The sequence below is a fragment of the Cylas formicarius genome, unplaced genomic scaffold, assembly GCF_029955315.1.
Source record: "Cylas formicarius isolate icCylForm1 unplaced genomic scaffold, icCylForm1.1 PGA_scaffold_12__32_contigs__length_19106922, whole genome shotgun sequence".
Taxonomy (NCBI): Eukaryota; Metazoa; Arthropoda; class Insecta; order Coleoptera; family Brentidae; genus Cylas; species Cylas formicarius.
In genome coordinates, this window is record NW_026844225.1 from 19,076,217 (window position 1) to 19,099,173 (window position 22,957).

The 22,957-nt window shown below is 38.3% G+C and overlaps 6 protein-coding genes across 9 annotated transcripts; 5 read left to right on the forward strand and 1 right to left on the reverse strand.

The window, feature by feature from the left end:
- The first annotated feature begins 609 nt into the window (after positions 1–609).
- On the forward strand, positions 610–1,562 carry LOC132695844 (Golgi phosphoprotein 3 homolog sauron). The gene has a single exon (XM_060660371.1). The coding sequence runs from the start codon at positions 686–688 to the stop codon at positions 1,544–1,546; it is 861 nt and encodes a 286-aa protein (XP_060516354.1). The 5' UTR covers positions 610–685; the 3' UTR covers positions 1,547–1,562.
- Positions 1,563–2,041: 479 nt separating this feature from the next.
- LOC132695846 (COX assembly mitochondrial protein 2 homolog) lies at positions 2,042–2,480 on the reverse strand. Its single transcript, XM_060660373.1, has 2 exons — positions 2,277–2,480; positions 2,042–2,224 (listed from the first exon to the last, which is right to left on the reverse strand). Exons 1-2 carry the CDS (start codon positions 2,355–2,357, stop codon positions 2,057–2,059), a joined length of 249 nt encoding a protein of 82 aa, XP_060516356.1. The 5' UTR covers positions 2,358–2,480; the 3' UTR covers positions 2,042–2,056.
- Positions 2,481–2,502: 22 nt separating this feature from the next.
- LOC132695842 (solute carrier organic anion transporter family member 3A1-like) lies at positions 2,503–6,131 on the forward strand. 2 transcript variants are annotated; one of them, XM_060660366.1, is made up of 10 exons: positions 2,503–2,670; positions 2,964–3,106; positions 3,166–3,472; positions 3,528–4,098; positions 4,157–4,501; positions 4,559–4,723; positions 4,794–5,367; positions 5,433–5,584; positions 5,644–5,832; positions 5,890–6,131. In XM_060660366.1, the coding sequence occupies exons 1-10, from the start codon at positions 2,644–2,646 to the stop codon at positions 6,075–6,077; spliced, it is 2,661 nt and encodes an 886-aa protein (XP_060516349.1). In that variant the 5' UTR covers positions 2,503–2,643; the 3' UTR covers positions 6,078–6,131. The 2 variants fall into 2 exon arrangements, with proteins under 2 accessions (XP_060516349.1, XP_060516350.1); XM_060660367.1 differs by having other exon boundaries at positions 2,533–2,728.
- Positions 6,132–7,102: 971 nt separating this feature from the next.
- LOC132695845 (PRL-1 phosphatase) lies at positions 7,103–9,687 on the forward strand. The gene is made up of 5 exons (XM_060660372.1): positions 7,103–7,287; positions 7,415–7,926; positions 7,988–8,286; positions 8,345–8,462; positions 9,371–9,687. Exons 2-4 carry the CDS (start codon positions 7,804–7,806, stop codon positions 8,454–8,456), a joined length of 534 nt encoding a protein of 177 aa, XP_060516355.1. The 5' UTR covers positions 7,103–7,287; positions 7,415–7,803; the 3' UTR covers positions 8,457–8,462; positions 9,371–9,687.
- A 130-nt stretch (positions 9,688–9,817) lies between these two features.
- Positions 9,818–13,999, forward strand: LOC132695843 (prolyl 3-hydroxylase 1-like). 2 transcript variants are annotated; one of them, XM_060660368.1, is made up of 9 exons: positions 9,818–10,555; positions 10,605–10,748; positions 10,799–10,979; positions 11,041–11,166; positions 11,219–11,355; positions 11,474–11,578; positions 12,990–13,356; positions 13,410–13,603; positions 13,662–13,999. In XM_060660368.1, exons 1-9 carry the CDS (start codon positions 10,127–10,129, stop codon positions 13,878–13,880), a joined length of 1,902 nt encoding a protein of 633 aa, XP_060516351.1. In that variant the 5' UTR covers positions 9,818–10,126; the 3' UTR covers positions 13,881–13,999. The 2 variants fall into 2 exon arrangements, with proteins under 2 accessions (XP_060516351.1, XP_060516352.1); XM_060660369.1 differs by having other exon boundaries at positions 10,901–10,979.
- A 34-nt stretch (positions 14,000–14,033) lies between these two features.
- Positions 14,034–20,429, forward strand: LOC132695841 (uncharacterized). 2 transcript variants are annotated; one of them, XM_060660364.1, is made up of 15 exons: positions 14,034–14,238; positions 15,147–15,284; positions 15,716–15,939; positions 15,991–16,504; positions 16,786–17,007; positions 17,067–17,303; positions 17,360–17,584; positions 17,646–17,882; positions 17,940–18,086; positions 18,140–18,358; positions 18,411–18,767; positions 18,829–19,196; positions 19,246–19,509; positions 19,571–19,832; positions 19,884–20,429. In XM_060660364.1, exons 1-15 carry the CDS (start codon positions 14,166–14,168, stop codon positions 20,027–20,029), a joined length of 3,633 nt encoding a protein of 1,210 aa, XP_060516347.1. In that variant the 5' UTR covers positions 14,034–14,165; the 3' UTR covers positions 20,030–20,429. The 2 variants fall into 2 exon arrangements, with proteins under 2 accessions (XP_060516347.1, XP_060516348.1); XM_060660365.1 differs by having other exon boundaries at positions 18,829–19,193.
- Positions 20,430–22,957: the final 2,528 nt, after the last annotated feature.

Consider the following 22,957-nt stretch of genomic DNA (forward strand, 5'->3'; position numbering starts at 1 on the left):
CAGGAGGTGGTGACATTACTTAGCAGTGAGACGTAATTCCACTAGAAAATGCAGATGGCGGATTATCTTACCTACATGTCAAGCCATGCCCGAAATCGCTTTCACGTCTTATTCTTCTTACACTTGATAAGTTAGTATTTGTTCTGCGATTGTAAGAAGATTAACAGTTGCCTTTGACAGGGATTCTGTGGTGGAGCATTGCACGCGGCGGTTTAACCTCTGTTCGCTCCCTACAGAATCTCATGTATTCGTCCCAAAAAGTGTGATATCGGTTTCCACGGTGTGGATTTAGTGTTTTGAGTGTTCAGTGTACGTCTTAAATTGATAATCGTCGTCGGCTCCGTCGTTTTTCCCTGTTCACGCCGGTATTGAGGCCGGATGGGCCCGGATGGTCCGCGGTGGAGGCGGGGGAAGCCGATTTTTTTGGAATCGGTCAGAATCGTTTTTTGCTAGTTGAGCAAATTTTTTTCTTCTTCGTACGTGTTGATCTTTGACCAAAAGCGAAAATCCTCGACGGAAGTCGGCAATGGGCAAATGATCCTAGCAGTCGCGCCCAACAGTCTTTGTGAAACGCATAATTAATTATTAATTAGTTGCTTTTGACGTTTGCTATTTCTTATTCCACAGTAGGCGAGACAAATAGTAAACGTCAACATTTGATAATTAGATATGTGCTCTGAAAAAAATGAATCGTAGCGAAGGAATGGTAAAAAGGCGAAACATAACGCGAGAAAACAATACTGACGGCTTGTCGAAAGAGGTAACTGATGAACGTAAAACAAATAGAGACGACGAAGTTGAAGATGGAGATTCAAAAGAAACTAGGCTAACATTGATGGAAGAAGTGCTACTGTTGGGACTCAAAGATAAAGAAGGTTACACTTCATTCTGGAACGATTGTATTTCGAGCGGACTGCGCGGATGTATTCTTATTGAACTAGGCATACGGGGTCGTGTAGAATTAGAAAAGAGCGGTATGAGAAGAAAGGCACTGCTTGCACGCAAATTAATTGTTAAAAACGATACTCCCGTCGGAGACGTGTTACTAGATGAGGCATTAAAGCATTTAAAAGAAACAGACCCTCCTGAAAGTGTTCAAAGTTGGATAGAATACTTAAGCGGTGAAACATGGAATCCGCTAAAATTGAGATATCAACTGAAAAATGTTAGAGAACGCCTAGCCAAAAACTTGGTTGAGAAAGGTGTTCTAACAACAGAAAAGCAAAACTTTTTATTTTTTGATATGACCACACACCCCTTAACTGATAACACCACTAAGAGCAGATTAATTAAAAAAATTCAGGATGCAGTTCTGAGTAAATGGGTGAATAATCCCAATCACATGGAAAAGCGGATGTTGGCATTAATATTTCTGGCTCATGCAAGTGATGTTCTGGAAAATGCCTTTGCGCCTTTGAATGATGATGACTATGAACTCGCTACAAAAAGAGTACGAAAGCTGCTCGATTTAAATTTTGAAGAAGAAGCAAACAAGCCCAACACATGTGAAGTACTGTGGGCAGTGTTTGCAGCTTTCACAAAATAATGAAGGATATTCCTCTGTTCCTTCTGTAGTATGTACATGCATTGCAATCTTTTCGTAATTATTATTTGGGCGGTACATTAATATTGTCCCAAATTATTTGAATTTTAGGTGAAAAACATAAACATGTATTATTATTATTAATATTGTTTATTTGCAATGTGTTGTTTGTTGAATTTTTTACGCCATAACTTAAAAAAAATAATTTTTAATAATCTTTAGTGCAAAATTCTTCAGTAGTTGCGGTCCTTAGTGTAACATAAATATGGTTGTTTTTAATGTGAAAATTTTATTTCAGCAGCGACACTCAAAATTCAGTTTTTACACTGTGATAAATCACTTTAATTCAGATTTACATATTAATTAACTTAATCGAGTGGTTACAAAACAAGTTTTTGTTAGTATTACTATATCTAAATTACTTTTAACTACGTAAATGTCATATTCCGAAATAAATGTTAAAAATCCAGTTTTTTTTTCATTGATCTGAATCCACCAAAAATTCTAGCTAGCCTACGCTGTCTCCTGCTCTTCACACCTAAAACTTTCATTTTGCCTTTCCTTTCGTTTTATAGATTCTTCATAGTTTTTCTTCCTTCGCGCTAATCTTTCTCGCTTCAAGCATATTACTACTCTATGATCTTCAGTGTTACAGTAGCCCATAAACCTTCTAAAAGGATTCTGCAATATTTTAAGACCTAAGGATTCTGTATTGAAGGGGGTACTTACTTACATCTTTGCGACATTGCTGAAGCAATTTAATCAACTCATTACATTCTGCAGTGTGCAAATGATAAGATAGATCGGTGTGCATATTAGGAAATAAACGTTTATATCTCGAAGTATTTATTTCTCGGCAAAATTTCTCTTAAATTTTACATCACATTTGATCAATTTTCTAGATAATTAACACATAAGCAATCACTAATTCTATGCCCTCTCCTTGGTCTTAACTAACCATTTGCTGAACTAGGTTTGAATCATGATGAACAGCGAACAGCTGTGTTTGGAGTTTTTAAAGTTTAATTAGGTACTCTTTCTCGTTTATTATACATTTAAAAAGTAATCCAAAGACAATGCAATCAATGCTGTGATCTCCTATGGGTTGTGATACTACCGAATTTCAGGTATTTAATATTTTTCCTCAAAGGTTAAGAATGAAATGATAATCCATTGACCCCACTGGTAAGTGACACCAACTGCTTTCACAAAATTTGATTGTATTTATATTACAAAGGCAGATGGATATGGAACACCGTAATAGAAACAAAAAAATACACAATATAATAATCGAATCATGTTTAGTTAGGAAAACATTTCTATTAAATAGTATCTAAACAGGCCTTCCACCTAAATGATGATGAATATCTTTAAATTTCGATGTGAAAATTAACTTCAAAATTATATTGTTTCATGGTAGCAAATCATTGCATCGATATTATCGGGAAGGATTAGAACAATGACTGTAAGTACAGATAAAATGGCTTCAGGTGCTACAACAGAAAGCACTCCTCCAACTCAAGGTTCTGGAACAACTAACCAAGGACATTGCAAAGGACACAGGTAATCCAATTATTTGCAGTTCTTCCTGAAGGAAATAATGAAGTTTTTTTTGCATTCAGGAGGCAAGAGTCGATGTATGCAATGACGGGTTTATATTCAGAAAGTATACCGGAAGAGCAATCTGAATCTGGATCAGCAGGTGAAGTTGGATTAAACAAGTGCAATACAAGTTTCTGTCACGGAGGTGACACAATCATTAAATGCCACAGTAGAAACCCATCGGCTAGTTTTGATCGCGACCGGGCTGCTCATTCAGGTGGCACATTAAGTCGTTCTAGCGAGCCACCTTTAATATTACGAGAAACGAAGGATTGCGGAATTTTAGGGTTTAGACCAACATGCATACAACACTTGGCTGGTATCAAGGTAATTTTGCAAAATACTCGCCCTAAAAGGGAAAAGAAAGCTTTTTTTTTTATAGATTTTCGTTATGTTATTGTCTTTCCTTGTAACCTTGCAACAAGCTCTAAGTTCGGGCTATATTAATTCTGTGATAACGACTATTGAAAAACGGTTTGAAATACCGTCAAGCCTGTCAGGTCTTGTAGCGTCTTCTTATGAAATAGGAAACGTGATAACGGTCATATTTGTAAGTTATCTGGGCAGCCGTAGACATATTCCCATCTGGATCGGGGTGGGGGCTGTTATAATGGGAATTGGATCTTTGATTTTTATGGTACCCCATTTTATTGCTGAGGAGCATGTTGGATCAACTGTGGTTAATGATACCGAAGAAAACGTGTGTCGAATAATAACGGTACATGAAGATATGAGCTTGGGGAGACTATCATCTGGTTTGTCTTCTCCACCTTTGGCACCCAACAACTTGAGGGGCGACAACTGTATCCGTGGTTCTCCCTCCACTACCGGACCGGTGCTGCTGTTTGTACTGGCACAACTACTTTTGGGTTGCGGGGGCTCTCCCCTTTTCACTTTGGGTACCACCTACATCGATGATCATGTGCGACCCGAAAGTGCGTCTATTTATATAGGTTAGTACATTATAACAGGATTGTTTTACTTATGTATTTAATGATAAATCCGTTTCAGGCTGCATGTACAGCATGGCGGCATTCGGTCCTGTCCTCGGATTTCTTCTGGGAGCATACTTATTATCTTTCCATATGGATTCATTGTCTAAGATAATATCGATTAGCGTCGGTGATAGCAGATGGGTGGGGATGTGGTGGGGTGGTTTTTTTCTAGCTGGTTTTCTGTTGATAATAGTTTCCCTTCCCTTCTTCTCCTTCCCCAAAGTTCTTGTTCACGAAAAGGAAAAAATAAAACTGGCAGAGAAGCGCCAGCTGCCCAGTAAGGGGCCAAGCGGCAGTGCGAAAGAGCACAGGGACAAATGTGGAGTAAAAGATGACACCTCATATGGTCAAGACATAAAGGGTGGGGGGTGTCTGGAGTAAGAGAGAAGGAAGGATCGTCTCATGTATCATTTTTTAGATATTCCAAGGTCAATGTGGAGGCTGGCAACAAATCCGGTTTATATAATCACTTGCTTGGGGGCGTGTATGGAGCTCATCATAGTATCAGGATTTGTAGTTTTCTTACCCAAATATCTAGAAACTCAATTCAGTTTGGGTAAAAGTCAGGCCAGTGTTTTTACAGGTATATTAAAAGGGGGAACGCCTTTGTATGTGCTTTTTGACAAAAGTGATTCGTTCTGTTTTCCTTTTAGGATCCATCGCCATCCCGGGCGCGTGCATTGGTATATTTATGGGCGGGCTGGTACTTAAAAAAATGGAACTGAGACCGAAAGGTGCGGTACAGTTTGTACTCATTTCAAATACGATTTGTCTAATATGCTACGGACTGCTGTTCCTGTTGGGCTGTGACAATCTAAAAATGGCGGGAACAACAATTCCATACTTTACCAGTAGTCAACCTTTTCAAGTCAATTTGACGTCGTCCTGCAATTTCGGCTGCGAGTGCACTACGAACGACGTCGAACCTGTCTGTGGCAATAACGGACTGACATATTTTAGTCCTTGCCATGCCGGTTGCACGTCCATATTGAGCTCCAACTACACCAATTGTGCCTGTATACATGGGAACATCACTCTAAGAAATAGTTCTTCCATTAATTTCGCTCCGCCCGAGAGCGACTACTCAGAAGTGACTATAGTGCCTGTAGCTACGGCAGGACCATGCAATTCCCAATGCCATACTATATATCCGTTTTTGATATTGTTATTTTTTATGACATTTATTGTGGCAATCACGCAGATGCCTTTACTGATGATAGTCTTAAGGTAATCGGTTTCGACCGTTAAGGTGGCGGGGAAACGGCAAACGCAGAAGATGATCTTGGTTGCAGGTCCGTCAGCGAGGAAGAAAGATCTTTTGCGCTGGGTATGCAGTTCGTCATATTCAGATTATTCGGCTACATTCCGGCCCCGATTCTTTTCGGTAATTTAATCGATTCCACGTGCCTTTTATGGAAAAGCACCTGCGGAGGATCGAAAGGAGGTGAGAGAGAGGAGGCGACAATCGGGCTGTCTCGTAAAATTCGATTTTCTTTGTTGCAGGACGATGCCTCCTGTATGATATCGAGCAGTTTCGATATCGATATGTCGGATTGTGCGCCGCCATCAAAATTTTGGCATTGGGAATATTTTTAACAGATTGGTGGCTGGTGTGCAAAAGGAAGCAATTGGACGAAGAAAATGTTATGTCTGCGAGTGAAATTGTCGGTTCCATTATAAGTTTGGATAAACGTGAGTATATGGTGGCCTACAAAATTGCCAAGTAGGGCAACGTATGTTTTGTTGCAGTATTCGCCGAGGGGCCCCAGAGTAGGGGCCACTCTCGCAATCCTAGTTCCGCGACGACTCACAATTTTGTCGATCCCGCGTCTCCTAACGCTCCGCAAAGGCTTAAAGAATCTCCGGAAACTAAAAAAGAAGCGTGCACTCAACAGGCGAATGGCGAAGAGGATCAAGAAAAAACGGAAAATCTTTAGCAAAAATTTGTCGATATGATTTTAATGAAACCCCTATTGTAATTTTACTCAAGTTTGTTTACTTGACAGACAGACGACTTGCGTGCACTTTTGTCCTCGTAGAAACTGCCACATCTGCTCTACTTTCTCTCTCTCTCTCTCTCTCTCTCTCTCTCTCTCATTAGTATAGTTTAAATAATTATTGCAATTCGTTATTCGTTAGTTAAAAACTGAATTTACCTCAGGAATGAACGGGATTATGTAAAAGCAGTGATTAGAGCAATGTAAACCCTAATAATACTCATTTGAACAATTTAATAATAGTTTTTCTAGTAGTTTAGCTTGCAAAGTGTTTATTACCTCAAAGAAAAGGATTAAAAGTTACGGCTATTCGAATCGTGTTAAAAGTTACTTTAAATACAATATGATCGATCCCGTTGACACCAGCACGTTAGTTCCCACGCGTAACTTAGAAACGACGGCGACTGTTTTTAATTGTTAACTTACGACCATGTACGGTGTGTCCCATTAACGGCGCCGTTAATGGGATACCCTTTTTATTATTAATTAGACGCACTAGATCGAGCATTTTTAATTGTAACAAATTGATTTTAACAGATGGCGCATATCTATTTTTACAGTTAAAAGACTGTTATTTGCATATCATCGAGGGCCACAAAAAATGCGGCCTAATATACCAATCTCAATCCGGTGGAAACATTATGTTCTCCTTTTTACAAGTCTATGTTAATTGAACATTCCATCTATTTAGTAATTACCCTTAACTGTAGTAATAGCAAGAAAACTGTTGTGTACTTACTAAAGTTGAGCTAGCCGATCACCAATAAAATGCACATTATTTACCGTTTACGGATTTCATTTAATTTAATTTAATACAAATCCCAAATTTACCCAAGCACGGGGTGTCGGAACAAACTGAAATCCGACTCTCTCGGAACAAACCTCGAGCGACGTTTCTAATGACGTCATCGTGAAGGTCGTAATTTATAGAGATTAAATGGGCGGAGCTTAAGCACTGACGTCAGCCACAAATTTGTTCCAAGAACCATCTTGGAGGCCCATCCTGTGTGCCAAGGGAACGGTTGACGTCGCGTTCGTGACCATATTTACCTTTTCGAGGTATTAGTGCTCCGTATTTTGTGTTGTGCCGCAAAGGGCCACATTGTCGTGGAATCAGAATATTGTATTTTCAATGTGTATGGCTATTGTGGTGAGTAGGAGAAATTAATTCGAGTTTTAGAGTTTGACTCAAGTCGCGTATCAGCGATAGCGTGCAAACTCGCATTTTGAGCAATCAAACAACCGAATATTTATATACGAATGTGGTTTGTTTCTAGTATTTCGGTGAACCGGTTCTCGCATACATGGAGTTCCATTTGGACAGTGCAGAATATTGCCAAGCTCAACACAAATAAACATCTTTAAACAACACGTTTAATTGTTTAGCATCATTGTCATAACATACCTAGTTTATCGGAATTAACTCACCGTAAAGCGAAACTAACTGTTCATTTCAGTTTCATTTGTTCCATAGAAAGATGGTCTGTTTTCCAGCTGTTGATCATATTTTAGTTACAATTAATTAGGACGGTAATAGTTGCTTACTGTAATCGACAAGAAGTTTCCTTCGATAGACTGAAGCATAAATCTGCCATTTTAAGGCTGTTAGTTTAAAAATCAAAAGCTAAACTACAAAATTACTCAGCGATATTACACATCTTGGGTTATGACCAGCGCAATTATGAGGCAAAAAGATATCAGACCATCTGCAGCGGAGATTGAATATAAGGGTTTTAAGTTCCTTATCACAGATAGGCCTTCTGATCAAAACATTGTTGCCTATATTCAGGTTTGCTATAATACAAATTTGTCGCTTGCCATAAGTTTCATTACTTTGATTTTTGAACTAGGAACTCCAAAAGCACCAGGTGAAGACGGTCGTCAGGGTATGCGAGCCATCTTATAAAACGGACGAGTTAAAGCAAGTAAACATAGAGGTGTTCGATCTGATGTTTGACGATGGCACTTTTCCCCCCAATGAGGTTGTAGAGAAATGGTTTAAGGTGCTGAAAAAACTGTTTCACGAAGATCCCGATGGATGCGTTGCAGTGCATTGCGTCGCCGGATTGGGCCGCGCCCCGGTGATGGTAGCTCTTGCACTAATCGAACTAGGATTGAAGTACGAAGAGGCTGTCGAATTAATTAGAGAGTAAGGGGATGTTGTTAACTTTAGTTTTTTGTTTCTTCAAAGTTAGTTTGAATTTCAGAAAGAGGAGAGGTGCAATCAATGCGAAGCAGTTGGCGTTTTTGGAGAAATACCGTCCGAAATCACGTTTGAAGGCAAAAAATGGACATAAGAACTCCTGCTGTATTCAGTAATTTCTCGTAAGTTATTATTTATATGTGTTCAGCCTAAAATATACATATAATGACGTTAGTGTATGGCACTTGAAAATAAGTTTCCAAAATATTTTATTTGAAACATTGGGCTACTGAACGAAAGATTGTTAACAAGTCGTCGCGGAATACTCTTGAAAATTTAAGTTTCCATCAACTAACTATAAATTGATTCCATTTCTTCCTCTCTAGATGTTTTACACATGGCTCTTTAAATAATATATCTCTGTATGTTGTAAAATTAAAATCTGGCGTATGTATATACATATATATGTTCTTCATTTCTTATGATTTATTCGAGTCCTTTTTTAAGGCAAATTTGACCCGTGTCTCCTAGTTCTTTTATATTATTATTGTTATTATCATTATTATATATATATACATATATAACAGGAAACTGGATGACCGTAGTAAAGGGAGCAATAAAAGATGTTCGAGCTTAAAGTAAATCGGAAATTTATTGTTCAATCAAGCAATCATATATGTATATATGTATATATATATATATATATATATATATATATATATATATATATATATATATATATATATATATATATATATATATATATATATATATATATATATATATATATATATATATATATATATATATATATATATATATATATATATAAATATATATATATATATATATATATATATATATATATAAATATATATATATATATATATATATATATATATATATATATATAAATATATATATATATATATAAATATATATATATATATATATATATATATATATATATATATATATATATATATATATATATATTGTACATTCATGTCTATTGTTTGTTTAATATATTATCGAGGGTCTGTAGTCTCGGTAATTTTTGTAATAATGCCAGTCACCATTATTATTTTAGAGGGATATATCCACCAGCCCGAAAAATTGTTGTATGGCTGCATCATATTTGGAATTATTTACGCGTAGGTTTCTGAAAAAGTATCTTCTTTATATAATCAGTGCTAGTTACCTTTAAATGATTGGTTCTTAGTGTTTAAAAATCTGTCTGTTGGTATATTAAAGGCCGTTTGTTTGATATGATAAGTCGACGTTACTGTAGTTTTGACGTTAAATTTGTTGTTTTAAGCTGTCTGTTTTCATATTATGCTCTCATTTGTGACTCTGGTTTTGAATGAATTGTATTTTTTTTAATGTAATATAGGCTATGTCTAATTATCACTTGTTCTTGTTTTACCCCAAAATCTCGATAACAAATTTTTTTTATCGTCCCCAATTCATTTGAAAATACTGATTTATTGCGATTGCTGCCCAAACTAAGCTCTATTATTTATCGTAATTTTATTTATCGAATTGTTTATTTGTTCGTACATACGAATAATAATTAATAATAAATAAATGCCTAACGATCGAATGAAATGCACCGATAAACCGCTAGTTTGAAGAAAAATATATAAATATAAAAAATATCCATAATCTCAAGAGTTTTTGAGACGCTCTATAAATGCGCCGACTAGGACGCTACTAAAATTAACTAGAGAGTCGTTCGAGTTCGTGATCGGCACGCGAGTCGAAATCACGTCGGGTGGCGCTCGTTTAGGTTGTGTGGGTCGGCGAAATGTAAACCACGATCTGAGCATCTGTTTATTCGTTTGAGATGCGTGAAACGTACGTGAAATACGCGCTCTTAACTGCATTGGTCGCCTTGGTAACGCACGTTCGGACGACTGTACGAGCCGATTCTTTTGCCCGGTTTTACGAAAAGGGCGTAGAAGCCTACTTGGAAGAGAGATATGCACAATGCGTCGAATATCTCGAAAACGCCGTAGAAGCTTTTCGAATACAGAAGAAAAGAATTCAAAATTGCAGACTGAATTGCAAACACGAATCCGACGAATCCATACCTCTCTTTCCTATCGATATAGAAGATCTACGGTTTTTTGAGAAAACCGTACGAAACACGCTGTGTATTTTACGATGCCAAAAGAGGAATATGGGCGGCATCGTATATCATGTCGACTCGGAAATAGGGAATATTTTCGACAAACGGAAACCGTACGAATATCTACATCTGTGTTATTATAAGGTAGTGTTCATATTTTCTCGCGGCAGAATTGTAGACGACTGTTTCCTAGATAAACGATAAACAGAAGGCGGCTGGTAGTGCGTTCACTTTTCTAGTAGCAAATCCGGAACACAGTCTCATGAAACGGAATTTTCAACATTATTCGGAAATGCCGGAAGTTGACCCGAGCGAAATCATTAATTACGAAGCTGAGGTATTGAAAATTGTTATTTTTTGTCGTGCTTATACGCAGAAAATTCACAGGATTACGTTTACATGTACGTTCACGGAGCCCAAGCCTACGAAAATAAAGACTGGGACGGCACCGTATCCAATATGGAAGAGAGTTTAATAGCTTACTTGCAGGCCGAAGATGAATGCAGAGCACAATGCGAAGGACCGTTCGACCCCGGCTGGTATCCCGATTTCGTCATGTCCATTTCAAGTAAAGTCTAACCAAGTTAACTAATCAAATCGAAAATTAAACCCCGTTAATGTCTCCCTAGATCATTTCACGTTTGTTTTGAAATGTAAGAGAAATTGCAGTAAAATATTAGGAAATGTCAACGGTCAAGTGTACGACGACTTATTCGCGAGTCACTACAATTATCTGCAATACGCTTATTTCAAAAGTGAGTTGACTCAGGCGTGTCGTTTCAAACGATGATCTTCGAAATTTTTCAGAGGGAAATTTAATGGCGGCATGTCATGCCGTCGCAAGTTTCCTTCTACTTTTCCCAGCGGACGAGAGCATGCTAAGCAACATGAAATATTATCGAAGCTTGCCGAAAACGCAGGATAATTACTTCACTCCCAGAGAGGTTTTTGCCAAATCCGATCAAGCCCCATATTCGTGCAATTTACCGACCCATAGTGACTTGGGAAAATTGCACGGACGGGGCGTTTATTTACATATCCGGTAAATGTTTTACGTTATAGGAAGTTATACGTTATGCAGACAGAGATAAGTACGAAAGGCAAATAATCGAGTTCGTTCAAGCCGAATTCGTGTCTATTGCCGCAGTAGTCGCCAATTCTGATCAGGTAACCGATTGCCCCTTGGTGAAAGTGTATTTTTGTTTTACCTCTCTTACCTTGATTCCTTTTTATCGTTTTTATTGTAAATACGTCACGCTTATTATTAACTGCCGTAACAATTTAACTTGCAGGACAATTATTCCAAAGAAAACGAAAACAGCAACTGACGCTTCCAGCTTTATTGCCGTCGGGAACCGATGTGTTATAAATTCTTTCTATACTTAGTTAACACATTAATTTTTATCTCTTGTACAATATTTTATATTTACAGTTTGAATATTCACAATAAAATCTCTTTGTATTTTGGAGTTTGTTTCTTATTAATAACACTAACTAACCAGAACTAATATTTCAGACCAACGTTGGCCTGAGCTCAGTTAATAAAATTAATTTTAATAATTTGGCGGCGTTGGAACCGTACGGAGGGTAAAAAGCTTCTATCGATAACTTAACCAGAATTATACTTGAACCAGAAATATATTGCTTTTACAACCGAGCCCGTGATTAACTTTGCCTACCGTTTATTACTCTAAAACCGCAGCTCCTCATAGAACATCCCGGCGAACAGACTCTTGCCTGTAACCATTCCAGAACCGTCTTAGGAATAAGTATGTTTTCAGTCTTTTTTGCCGCTCAATTATTGAAACATACTTACATAAAAAAAATTAGTTCAAAGTAACAATTTATTACGTCCCATTTCATTACATTTCTCGATTAATTAATTAACTATTAATATACAAAATATTAAATATAATAATAATAAAGTATCAGTCACTTAAAAAACGCCACTATCGCTGTTGTCGTCACCTAGTTCAATGATCAACTCCGCCACTTATCGTTCTCGTTAAATATTTTCTTCTTTTATTACTCGTTTTTCGCAGTTTTTTCCCAGAGAGGTATTTGGCAAATCCGATCAAGCCATATATTCGTGCAATTTACGGAACCGTAGTGATTTGGGCAAATTGCACGGACTGTTTTACATAATAGACCAGCCTTGTACTGGTATTTTAGCTACCTCTTGCCGAATCACGTTTATGGTACTATCACTAAATTTTGACCAACCAACCTATCGGGTTAAATATACAATGATACGGGGTAATTCCAAGATTACATATCCGCTTTGTTGTGCTAGTCTTTATTAAAATGTTTTATTTTTAATCATTCCAGAAGTTGTTTTTTCGTGCAGCTCTCTTCAAAATATAAATCATGCTTAATCAAATTTAAAACGGTCCATTTAGGTTTTAAATAAAAATTTCAACTTTCTACAAATAATTCGTTAAGGACCATCTCAGGCAAGACTTCCTTAATGCAGAATAAACGTCTGCGATTAAGTTACCGCAAAATACTTAAAACGTCAAAGCAATAAATGCACTATATTTTTGGTCGTATTATAACATCAAATTAATTCCTTCGACAGGCTCGAGATCGTAAATCTCATGAACTGACGAACAACGGTTACCTAAGAGCTTCTTGGGACGATGTGGCCTCTAGTAAAGAGTGTCAGTTACTGATAAACATTGCAGATACGTTCGCCAGCGTCAACGAAGGTTACACCGGTATTAACACAACATTTTTGTCACCCCACACGGAACACGAAAAATTCGCGGGAGTTTCTTTGGCTAGAATTCAATTTTTGGTATATATAGGCATTTTAAAGGCGGAATATTTGAATTCCCTGTTAGATTTAACGGATCGAATTCGAGAGATCGTAGCGCTACAATTTAACATAGCAAAGACGCTGTATTTCTCTTATACCCATTTAGTATGTAGATCAGCGCTTCCAGGTAAACGTTTAATGACAAAATTTTAAAAATCGGAGTAAATGCCGCGGTTTTAGCATCGCCAGTCAATAGAGACGATTGGAGCCACCAAATACACGCCGACAATTGTAATTTAATTCGCGACGGCAAGTGCGAGAAGAAGGAACCCGCATTCTATTGGAGAGACTATAGCGCGATTTTGTATTTAAATGACGATTTTCAGGGCGGCGAATTTGTATTCGCCGAAGACGCGAACGGGATCAACGTGCAGGTATCTAATGTTCGTAAGGTCGAAAAAGATTACTATACGAGTAATACATTTTTTTTAGGCTACGATAAATCCAAAATGTGGGAGAATGGTTGCCTTTTCTTCGGGAATAGAAAATTTACACGGCGTGCGGCCAGTGAGTAAGGGTAAACGATGCGCTTTGGCTATATGGTTTACTTTCGACCCTCGACAACGCGAATCGGACAGAGACATCGCGTCCTACATAATAAATAACCACATTAGACTTGACGATTTTATTGAAAAAAACTTAAACAACTAATAAATAAAAAATATTTCTGCGCTAACCTGTCTTTTACTCGTCGTGGGCAAACATATTTGTGAAAAACTGAAAGCTCGCGGTCGCCGTAAGATATAATTAAATGGTCCCGTGGGATACGTGTCGGGTCGCTGTCGTAGTACGTACGAGAGAAAGCATCGCATCAGACTATATCGGCATAGAGCATCGCTATACGTCGCGATGCCAGAGTCCATCGAAACCTGGACCCGACGATAATCCTGTGTCAGTGCGGGACTTTTATGTGATCGGTGTAACAAGAAGAAAACCATGAAGGTTTCATTAAATTCCTCATGGTTTTTGCCACTTCTTGGATTTGTTCTCATCGGTGTTGCCGCGCAGGGTACGTTGCAAGACACTTTTTCCGATCATCGATAACGGAATGTTCGACCGCTAGATTAGCGGCCGCTGCCGTGACCATCGCCGTAACGACTCCCGATGGGCGATGGTAAAAAAAATTACCCGAGCGATCGCGCTTAGAAATTTCGATTTAACAGAAAAGTGTCAGTTATGTAATAAGCGGTCGCCATCGTTTTTCGCAATGCTATAAAGATGATATTATTTTATTTTTGGATCGGCAGGTTTCTAATAATAAAATTTACTGCAAATAAAACAATTTTCACTAACTATATATAACCCCGTTCAATAGTTGAGGTCGTAAAAAAAATTATCTACGCACACGGTTTTTATTTTATTTATTTCGCTCCAGACGGCATTGTTATTATCGCTTGTCTTATTATTCTTTTTTACCTCACCTCCCGGTCCTATCGAAATATTCTCGATTTAAGATCGGCGAATTTAAATAGATTTTGCTGAGAGGTAGATTAAGTTACGGATTAATTTTCGCGTGTCTTCAAATTCTTTTTTCTTACAATTATCAAGCGTTTATAATTAGTATGCCGGCCAATTCGGATACGTGTTAAAAATAGAAATAATTCAAGAGCCTTAGAAATTAAAAAAAAATTACGTGGCCGGTTACTTTTAGAATCCTGTTCATTTGCTCCTCGGGTCCGATAAAAATTCATCTTTCCAATTGCTACGTCAACACTTTCACGTAATATTAATATATCAGATTAGTTTCTTCCGCGATTTCTCTATTCTGTAGTAAGTGATAATGACGAATTCTTGGACATTAGTCAAGAAATGCATCGTGCCGGTTTTTCCGAATTATGTTTAGATACCTACCGCGAAAAATGTAAATTTCCATTTTTTTTAATAAACTGCTTTATACAAATTTAGGGTCAATTTCAGAAAGCGGCGAGTGCCCGACAACTGACCAAGTTTCTTGTACCGCTGGAACCAAATGCAACTCCGATCTAGATTGTCAAGACAAGGAATTGTGTTGCGCCAATCCGTGCTATACGAAGCGTTGCGTACAAAATCCGAGAGGTAGGTTTTTGCGAACATTGCCACCTTCTATCTATATCCATATCTATCCAAACGACGGTGCATGTTCAGACAATATTCTACCGACATTCTACAAATCAGGACAGTATTTAGCGTCATATCGTAATATCCTACGAAAGTTGCTTTCCCAAAATTCTTAATATTCCAATAAATATTATTTTCAAAAGATACAGGAATGCACTTGGTAAAATAACATACTTTTCATTCAATAGTAAATTGCAGTATTTTCACTCTTACAATTTAAAACGATTCTCTGACTATATAAAACGCTAAGACCGTAAAGACTGACGGACGGATTTTCTTGGACCGTTCGGCAATGCTACTTCTGCTGTTACATTGGCTTTTTTAGAATGCCCCCAAAACGAAACAAATAACAATAATAATAATAATAATAATAATAATAATGTTTTCAGGTGGTGACGACGTTGATGGACCGTCCGAATCCGAGTGCAGGCCTTACATCGAGAAAGCTCTTAAAGAGCTCGAGACTGGTGAGGCACGCAAGGAACCTTCAGACGAAAACGAAAGCGCTGAAGAGCTTCCTACTGTTGAAATAAGCGATGACGACGAAGGAGGAAGCAGCAAGGGAAACGTAGAAGACATCGAAACCGAAGCGCCGCCAGAAAACGAATTCAAGGTTTACAAATGTGTTTTATCGGCTTTTTCATTTTTTTTTTCATTTGCACAGGACGTGGAAGGTGAGAGCGAAGCGATAAAGACTTCAGAAGAGACCAAGAGTCAGGAAAACCTGCTCGATAGTGGTGGCGAAGATGAAACGCCGGAAGGCGCGGAGCCTATTGGAGATGAAATACAAGGTGTTAAAGAGAGCAGCGAAGAAAATATCGAAGACGACAACGTAAAACTAAACGTGGAAACTGATGACGAAATTGACAATAACGAACGAGTATTAGATAGCGTTGCGAAAGAATTTCAAAAAAGTGACGACCTTAGCAAGGAAATAACCGAGCCCAGCACTAATGATGATTCTTCGGCAAAATCGGAAGAAACAACTAGTGATGAAGATGAAAGGCACAAACGAGAAACTACACAGAACGAACAGTTATTGGAAATTAACGATAACGTAGATGGAGAGGAAGCAAAAAGTGACGAGGTCCCAGTAGAAGCTGTTGATTCGTTAGAAAGCAATTACGACGCCCCTGCGCCACAGGAAGAGTCCAAAGAATCAATAGAAAATCAACAAGGTACGATAATTTTGGTAATCCTGCATTTTACCTATATAGAAAATGGGACGATAGATAATTGAATTGTCAGCAGATCTAACGTTAGTTCCAAATTATTTGAAAAAAGTTTTGTGAACAAAACTCACCGCGAAACTTTATGAACAAACCCATTTTAAGTTCCATTGTGGAAAAGTTTCGCACTATTCTGCTACAAAATTTCCCCAACCCCTATTAAAGTAAAGTGCAGGATTAAGATGATTTTAAATTTGTTTCCCCAATAAACAAAAATATCTAATTTTTAGGCAACGGTTGTCCAACTGTAGACCGAGTGTCTTGTACAGATGGAGAACTATGTACCAAACACAAGGCGTGTGGAGAAAATCGAATATGTTGCCCTAATAAATGTTACAGAAAACGCTGCGTGACAGGCAAGGTAGATGAACGTGAGTTGCAAGCGGAACAATCGGAAGGAATCGAAAGTAGTAAACAACAGATCGTCATCAACGACAGTGAAGAAATACCAGGTGAAAATCAAGTTTGTTAGTCTCCTTCTGTAATTACTTTTGTCTGGGTTTGGCTGCAGGTACTGGCTGTCCTTCCAGTGATCAGGTTTCCTGTGTCAAGGGCGATCTATGCAGTAAACACAAACATTGTGGCGATGGCGAAATTTGCTGTCCAAACAAATGTTACAGAAAACGCTGCGTTGCGGGACTCGTAACTTCAGAGGAATTGGCACAGGAAGAATCTGAGGAAGATTCGAAAGAAATGGAACAAGCAAAATCAAGTAAAGAAGAGAACCTACAAGTTAAAGATGATGAGGGTAGGTTCGTAAAGAGTACATTTTAAATTAAACAAAACCTGGTTTTGGCTTTGCAGGACTCGGCTGTCCGTCGGTAGATAAAACTTCTTGTAAAGAAGGCGACTTGTGCAGCAAACACAAACATTGTCGACGAGGTGAAATATGTTGTCCGAATAAGTGCTACAGGATGCGTTGCGTTACCGGTACAGTTTCTTCTGCAGAATTAGAAGAAGAAGAATTGTCAGAAGAGAAGTCTATTGAAGAATTGACAAAAGACAAAATTGTTTCCGGGAAACGGGAAGGTTATAATGAAAAGTACTCCTTGCACGTGTTTCCTCACTTACTACCATTCATTGGTTGCAGTGGTGGGTTGTCCTCTACGAGAAAACATTCCCTGTAAGGGTGGACAGGGTTGTTTGAAGAACAAGGAATGCGATTCTGGCGAAATCTGCTGCGCGAACAAATGTTATCGAAAGATGTGTGTGCCCGGAACACCCGCTGAAGATGATAGTGAGGAGGATGATGATCCTGGACAAGTAAACGAGGAAGAGCACGAAAGTACAGGAGGAGTTAACAAAGAGAATGCCGAGAAGCTGGAGGGTAAGCGGATTGATTTTGTACTCCTAACTGACCTATCTTTATTCAAACGTGCACTAGATGAAGACTTGCCCCGTTGTCCATCCAAGGATGAAGTTCCTTGTAGAATTGGCCAACGGTGCGACGACGATAACGACTGCACCCCTAATGAGTTCTGCTGTCCCAACAAATGTTACAACAAACGATGCGTCGTGAAACCACTCGCAGGTTCATTTATTTCTTTACTTGAGTACAGTTTTATCGTAAATAGTGTCATCTAGGTATGGGAGTCCCTGAGAGCAAACTTAAACTGCCGAAACAAGTAGAAAAACCTGTGACGAAATTCAAGGTCGAAATTAAAAGAGAAGTAAAAATAAAGGTTTTGCCCTCCGAACCGAAAAAGGAAACCAGAAAACTCGAAGTGAAGCAGCCCGGCAAACCCAGCAAAGTGGTGGTTATCGAGGAAATGGATGAAGACGAAGACGCCAGTCTAGAAAAAGGTAAATATTTGATCTGGAGGGAGGTTAATTTCTTCCTGGGCATTATCGACAGGAGGGGAAGTCCCGGCGGTGGAAGAACTTTCTCTCGATACGGACATTCCGACGGAATTGAGGCCCAGAGATCACGTGGAACATTTACTAAAATTAGACAAAGACTCTTCAGATGTGGAGCAGATTCAGAACAGGGTGTACGAGGAGACGTTGAAAGAGTTAAAGCGATTGTACGAATCGGCAATTAAACCTCTAGAGACGTTGTACAAGTACAGGGATTTGAGCAACAGACATTTCGGCGATGCCGAGATATTCTCCAAGCCGTTGGTGCTGTTCATGGGGCCCTGGAGCGGAGGCAAATCGTCCATTATCAATTACTTGGTGAATAACGAATACAACGAAACTTCCCTAAGAACGGGTGCGTATATGGAGTTGCATACTTTCAGGAGAGTTTCGGTTCTCTGACATTTCGGTTGCAGGCGCCGAGCCATCACCGGCATATTTCAATATTCTCATGTATGGCGAAGAGGCGGAGATCATTGACGGGACCGAACTGGCCGCCGATTTCACCTTTTCCGGATTGCAGAAATTCGGTCAAGGCCTGGAGGAACGATTGAAAGGTATCAAGCTGCCGTCAAAAATTTTGCGAAAAGTCAACGTTGTGGAAATCCCGGGAATTCTGGAAGTTCGGAAACAAGTGTCCAGACTGTTTCCGTTCAACGATGCGTGTCAGTGGTTCATCGACAGGGCCGACATCATATTTTTGGTATACGATCCTTCGAAACTGGACGTCGGCCCCGAAACAGAAGCCATCCTGGATCAGCTGAAGGGAAGAGAGCACCAGGTGGCGTGATACCCTTGCCCTTTGATTCCCCATAACGCCGTTCCGATTGTAGACTAGAATCATTTTGAACAAAGCGGATCAAGTGAAGCCGGAAGAATTGATGAGGGTGCAGAGCGCCCTTATTTGGAATATATCGCCCTTAATGTCATCCCCTCAGCCTCCGATTATGTACACCGCTTCCCTTTGGTCTAGACCGTTCGAGCCGTGGGCCCCCGTTCGGCTTCTCCAGGCCCAGGAAAGGGCATTTTTGAGAGATTTGAGGGGGGCGGTCGACAAACGAGTCGAAAACAAAATTGCCAGCGCCCGAAGATTTGCAGTAAGTCGTGGTCATTAAAGCACTAACTGAAAAGGTGTTTGAATGGAATTCATGACCGTAGGTGCGGGTTAGAAATCACGCCAAAATGGTCGACTGTTATTTGACCACTTACTATAACCACAAATCGGTATTCGGCAATCGGAAACAAGTGGCCAACGAGATCATCGAACATCCTCAAGACTACCACATCTACGAGGGTCTGTCCACGTTGACCAACATCTCACGATACGACTTGCCCGACCCCGAAGTCTATAAAGATTTCTTCAAACTGAATCCGTTGTACGAGTTTCAACAATTATCCGCCACTTGTACATATTTTAGAGGTAAGAGATGGAGTGTGGTTTAGTTGTCGTTAACATTTTCACTCCTTTTAGGATGCCCCATTAATAGGCTAGACATTGCTATAGCCTACGATCTACCAGAACTCGTGGGCACCTACAAAAAGAATTTAGAGGAAGCCTTGGCTTCGCCGTCCGATGTGAAGAAAAAGGCATCAAGGAAAGCGGCTCCGGGAAGTTGAAAAATCCTTTCGGGCTTCGACCTCGTGCCTTATCTGTGAAAAACTGTCGGAAATTCTTCGTTAGAGAACCAAAAAAAGTGCATTATATAACCATGCTTAACTAGTTCTGCCGTATTTTGTGTGTGCTCGCATTTATAGGTTTTTAGAATTCGGAGTGTTCACGTCGTGGGAAAATGTGGCGATTTTCGTGTGGGAAAAAGGTACTATCTGATTTCGAAATGGCAGGGGAATTTCGATACTCGAATCGGTTTAACTCGATCGGCGACGACGACGCGACGTCCGTTTTCGACCAATCGCAATCGAGTATCGAATCACGTGAACCCGCCTTGGGTTTGTCTTCACAGTAATTTATTCCTTATGTTATTCAAGTATGTACGTGTTAAGCTCTCTTATTTCGAACATAAGTATATATATATATATATATATATATATATATATATATATATATATATATATATATATATATATGTATATATTAAGGGATAGGTTAAGCAAAATATATGTATATATATATTGCAAATAAAATAAAAGAATTTCAACTTAGGTAATCCAATTTTACTCGAAACAATTTGCAAGTCAAATAGTCACGAGGGTCCATAACAATATATTGTTTAAACATTTTGTATTAAATACTTTTCTCTAACCTTTTCAGCGTTTAATTTTTTCTCTTTGCATTAACCAAAATAACAAAGCGTTTAAAAACAATAATCTAGATTCCAATTATGCTACACCCATAAACACAGAAAAACACTTTTTTGACGACACTTTTGATATTTTACATACAGCCACAAAAAGAAAATTAAATTTATTGGAAGCCAAGGAGATTAACAAAATGAGACATTCTGCTTAACTATCAATTAAATTTAAATACCTCTCCATTATTAAACTTAAATTCTCATAACAACATTAATTAAGGTTTTATTGTCATTTTTCGGTATATATAGTAGCAGGTAGTTTGTAAATATTACATTTGATACAGACACGGTGTTGGCGAAACAATTGTCACGTGAATATATATAATTTCATGAATATCTGAACTTTTAGTTCTTATTTATTTTATTTTACGGAATAAGAAGCTATTTCGTTTGGGATTTTTGTCGTTCTTGGTGGGAGTCTGTGATGTTTATATACATCCAAATAGGCAAGAGATTCAGAATTTTAGCCAAGAATAATTACCATTTAACTTGCCCACTCTAAAAACTTACAAATTTTTAAGTAAATTAAAATTACATTGAACTGAAATTCTAGAAAATTCACAGAAATTATACTTAGAACGTCGAACAAGCAACCGCAAGCTGAGAAAAAATCGCACGATTTTACAAAAGTTTCTCAAACTTACAATGCTTTTGACCCATTCACGTTTCATGTCGACTCTTTGCACTCTAAGAATTTGATGATAAAAATCGAGAGATTCAAATGACCTTCTTGACCTAGCGAAAAGATCATATGAAATATGTCACTGAAAATTTACTCACTTTTTTTTACCCATACCCGAGCGTCCAAGGAATTCTTCAATCTGCTTAAGACTACTTCAAAGATTGATCAACTGCAACGCGCACATTTAAAGATATCATCATATGGTTTTTCAATATTTGCAATGCGGCATACCATACTTTCAAGCTCCTAAAACATTGCGTGGACAATCAATTTCATTGCAAAATTACGTCATTTGAAGGTCTTTAATAACTCGTCTATATCAACAGCTAACAATGCCTTGTAAGTCTGCGCACATTATATGGTTGTCAAAGGCTCAACCAGACCAACAAAAAAAACTGAGGGAGGTACCAGAGCTAGTGCGGAATTTTAGAGCTCAGTTATATTAAATGATATTTATTACATCGCCATAACAGACTCCCAAATTCATGAAAATAGTTAATTTGAGGCACTGAAAATTTTCACTATCTTAGCTTTTTCCAAAGGTGGGCAATTTAGCTAAGAGCATTCGCCCATTACGGATTTCGGTCATGATTTTTGTTAAAATTCAAGCGCATCCAAACTGGATAATCATACTTCATTCCATGCCAGTAAAATCATTGGATCCATGTTACCTAGCTTAGCCTAAACTTTACGCAAAAGAAGTATGTTCACAAAAGTAAAGCACGTGCAATAATTGTTGAAGAAAATTATTTTTCTTCAACAATTTTCATTTAATGACTGACCATCATAGTTAACCACTTTTCAAAATTGTGCTATCCAGTTAATTGTTTTTGAATACGAACTCAACTATAGTTCGTATTGAAGGGAATGCAACTTTACTTGATAATCGACATGAGGAAGTTTACCGGGCAGACCGAGGGGAAATCAATAGTCACTAAACATGATGTGCGACAAATCTATTCTCCTAACACATGCCCAACACTCAGATGTACATCAACAAAATCTAACGACACCTTGAAAAGTTGCTGTCAAAATTCACGAAACTACTAAAATTAGTTTGAACCCAACCTTGCACAGTATAGAAGAACAGAGGAAGAACGACGATTTAAATAAAAATAAAGGATATATGCTCGGATATATCGGCACTATAAATACAAAATTATTACCGGAATCAAACAATGCAGATTGAAATTAATAATACTGACATAAATCGATCATCGCCACTCGCCTCGTCGGTCTGAGAAGTCAAGCTGTTAGGCAAAACGAGCGAATTTCTCAATTGACGACTGCTAGGTGGCGCGTACCGTGCAGGGTTTAGCGAAAAAACAAGAATAAAAATATAACAATGAGTCGTCGCACACTGAGATGGTTGGTGTGAGATTGTAACAAAAACTCCTCGCCAACGTATTTAATATATCAAAACAAAGTCCGTTGACAAGGTCCTTCCACTCGCACTCGCACGCCTACTACGTTCGTTATCTATCTTTCTGCCTTCGAAGTGCTCATCTAGTGCTACGGACAGGATTATTATCGCAACAACGTAACACCAAT

Excerpts from the sequence above, each read along its gene's own strand:
- LOC132695844 (XM_060660371.1), top strand. The coding sequence starts at position 686 with ATGAATCGTAGCGAAGGAATGGTAAAAAGGCGAAACATAACGCGAGAA.
- LOC132695846 (XM_060660373.1), bottom strand. The coding sequence starts at position 2,357 with ATGCACACCGATCTATCTTATCATTTGCACACTGCAGAATGTAATGAG. Across the intron at positions 2,225-2,276 it reads TTCAGCAATGTCGCAAAGAT|AATCCTTTTAGAAGGTTTAT; the intron begins GTAAGTAAGTAC and ends AAAATATTGCAG.
- LOC132695842 (XM_060660366.1), top strand. The coding sequence starts at position 2,644 with ATGGGTTGTGATACTACCGAATTTCAG. Across the intron at positions 2,671-2,963 it reads GTGATACTACCGAATTTCAG|CAAATCATTGCATCGATATT; the intron begins GTATTTAATATT and ends GTTTCATGGTAG. Across the intron at positions 5,833-5,889 it reads CATTATAAGTTTGGATAAAC|TATTCGCCGAGGGGCCCCAG; the intron begins GTGAGTATATGG and ends GTTTTGTTGCAG.
- LOC132695845 (XM_060660372.1), top strand. The coding sequence starts at position 7,804 with ATGACCAGCGCAATTATGAGGCAAAAAGATATCAGACCATCTGCAGCG. Across the intron at positions 7,927-7,987 it reads ACATTGTTGCCTATATTCAG|GAACTCCAAAAGCACCAGGT; the intron begins GTTTGCTATAAT and ends TTTTTGAACTAG. Across the intron at positions 8,287-8,344 it reads GCTGTCGAATTAATTAGAGA|AAAGAGGAGAGGTGCAATCA; the intron begins GTAAGGGGATGT and ends TTTGAATTTCAG.
- LOC132695843 (XM_060660368.1), top strand. The coding sequence starts at position 10,127 with ATGCGTGAAACGTACGTGAAATACGCGCTCTTAACTGCATTGGTCGCC. Across the intron at positions 11,579-12,989 it reads TAGTCGCCAATTCTGATCAG|GCTCGAGATCGTAAATCTCA; the intron begins GTAACCGATTGC and ends TTCCTTCGACAG. Across the intron at positions 13,357-13,409 it reads ATGTAGATCAGCGCTTCCAG|CATCGCCAGTCAATAGAGAC; the intron begins GTAAACGTTTAA and ends CCGCGGTTTTAG.
- LOC132695841 (XM_060660364.1), top strand. The coding sequence starts at position 14,166 with ATGAAGGTTTCATTAAATTCCTCATGGTTTTTGCCACTTCTTGGATTT. Across the intron at positions 17,008-17,066 it reads CGACAGTGAAGAAATACCAG|GTACTGGCTGTCCTTCCAGT; the intron begins GTGAAAATCAAG and ends GTTTGGCTGCAG. Across the intron at positions 18,768-18,828 it reads CGAAACTTCCCTAAGAACGG|GCGCCGAGCCATCACCGGCA; the intron begins GTGCGTATATGG and ends TTTCGGTTGCAG.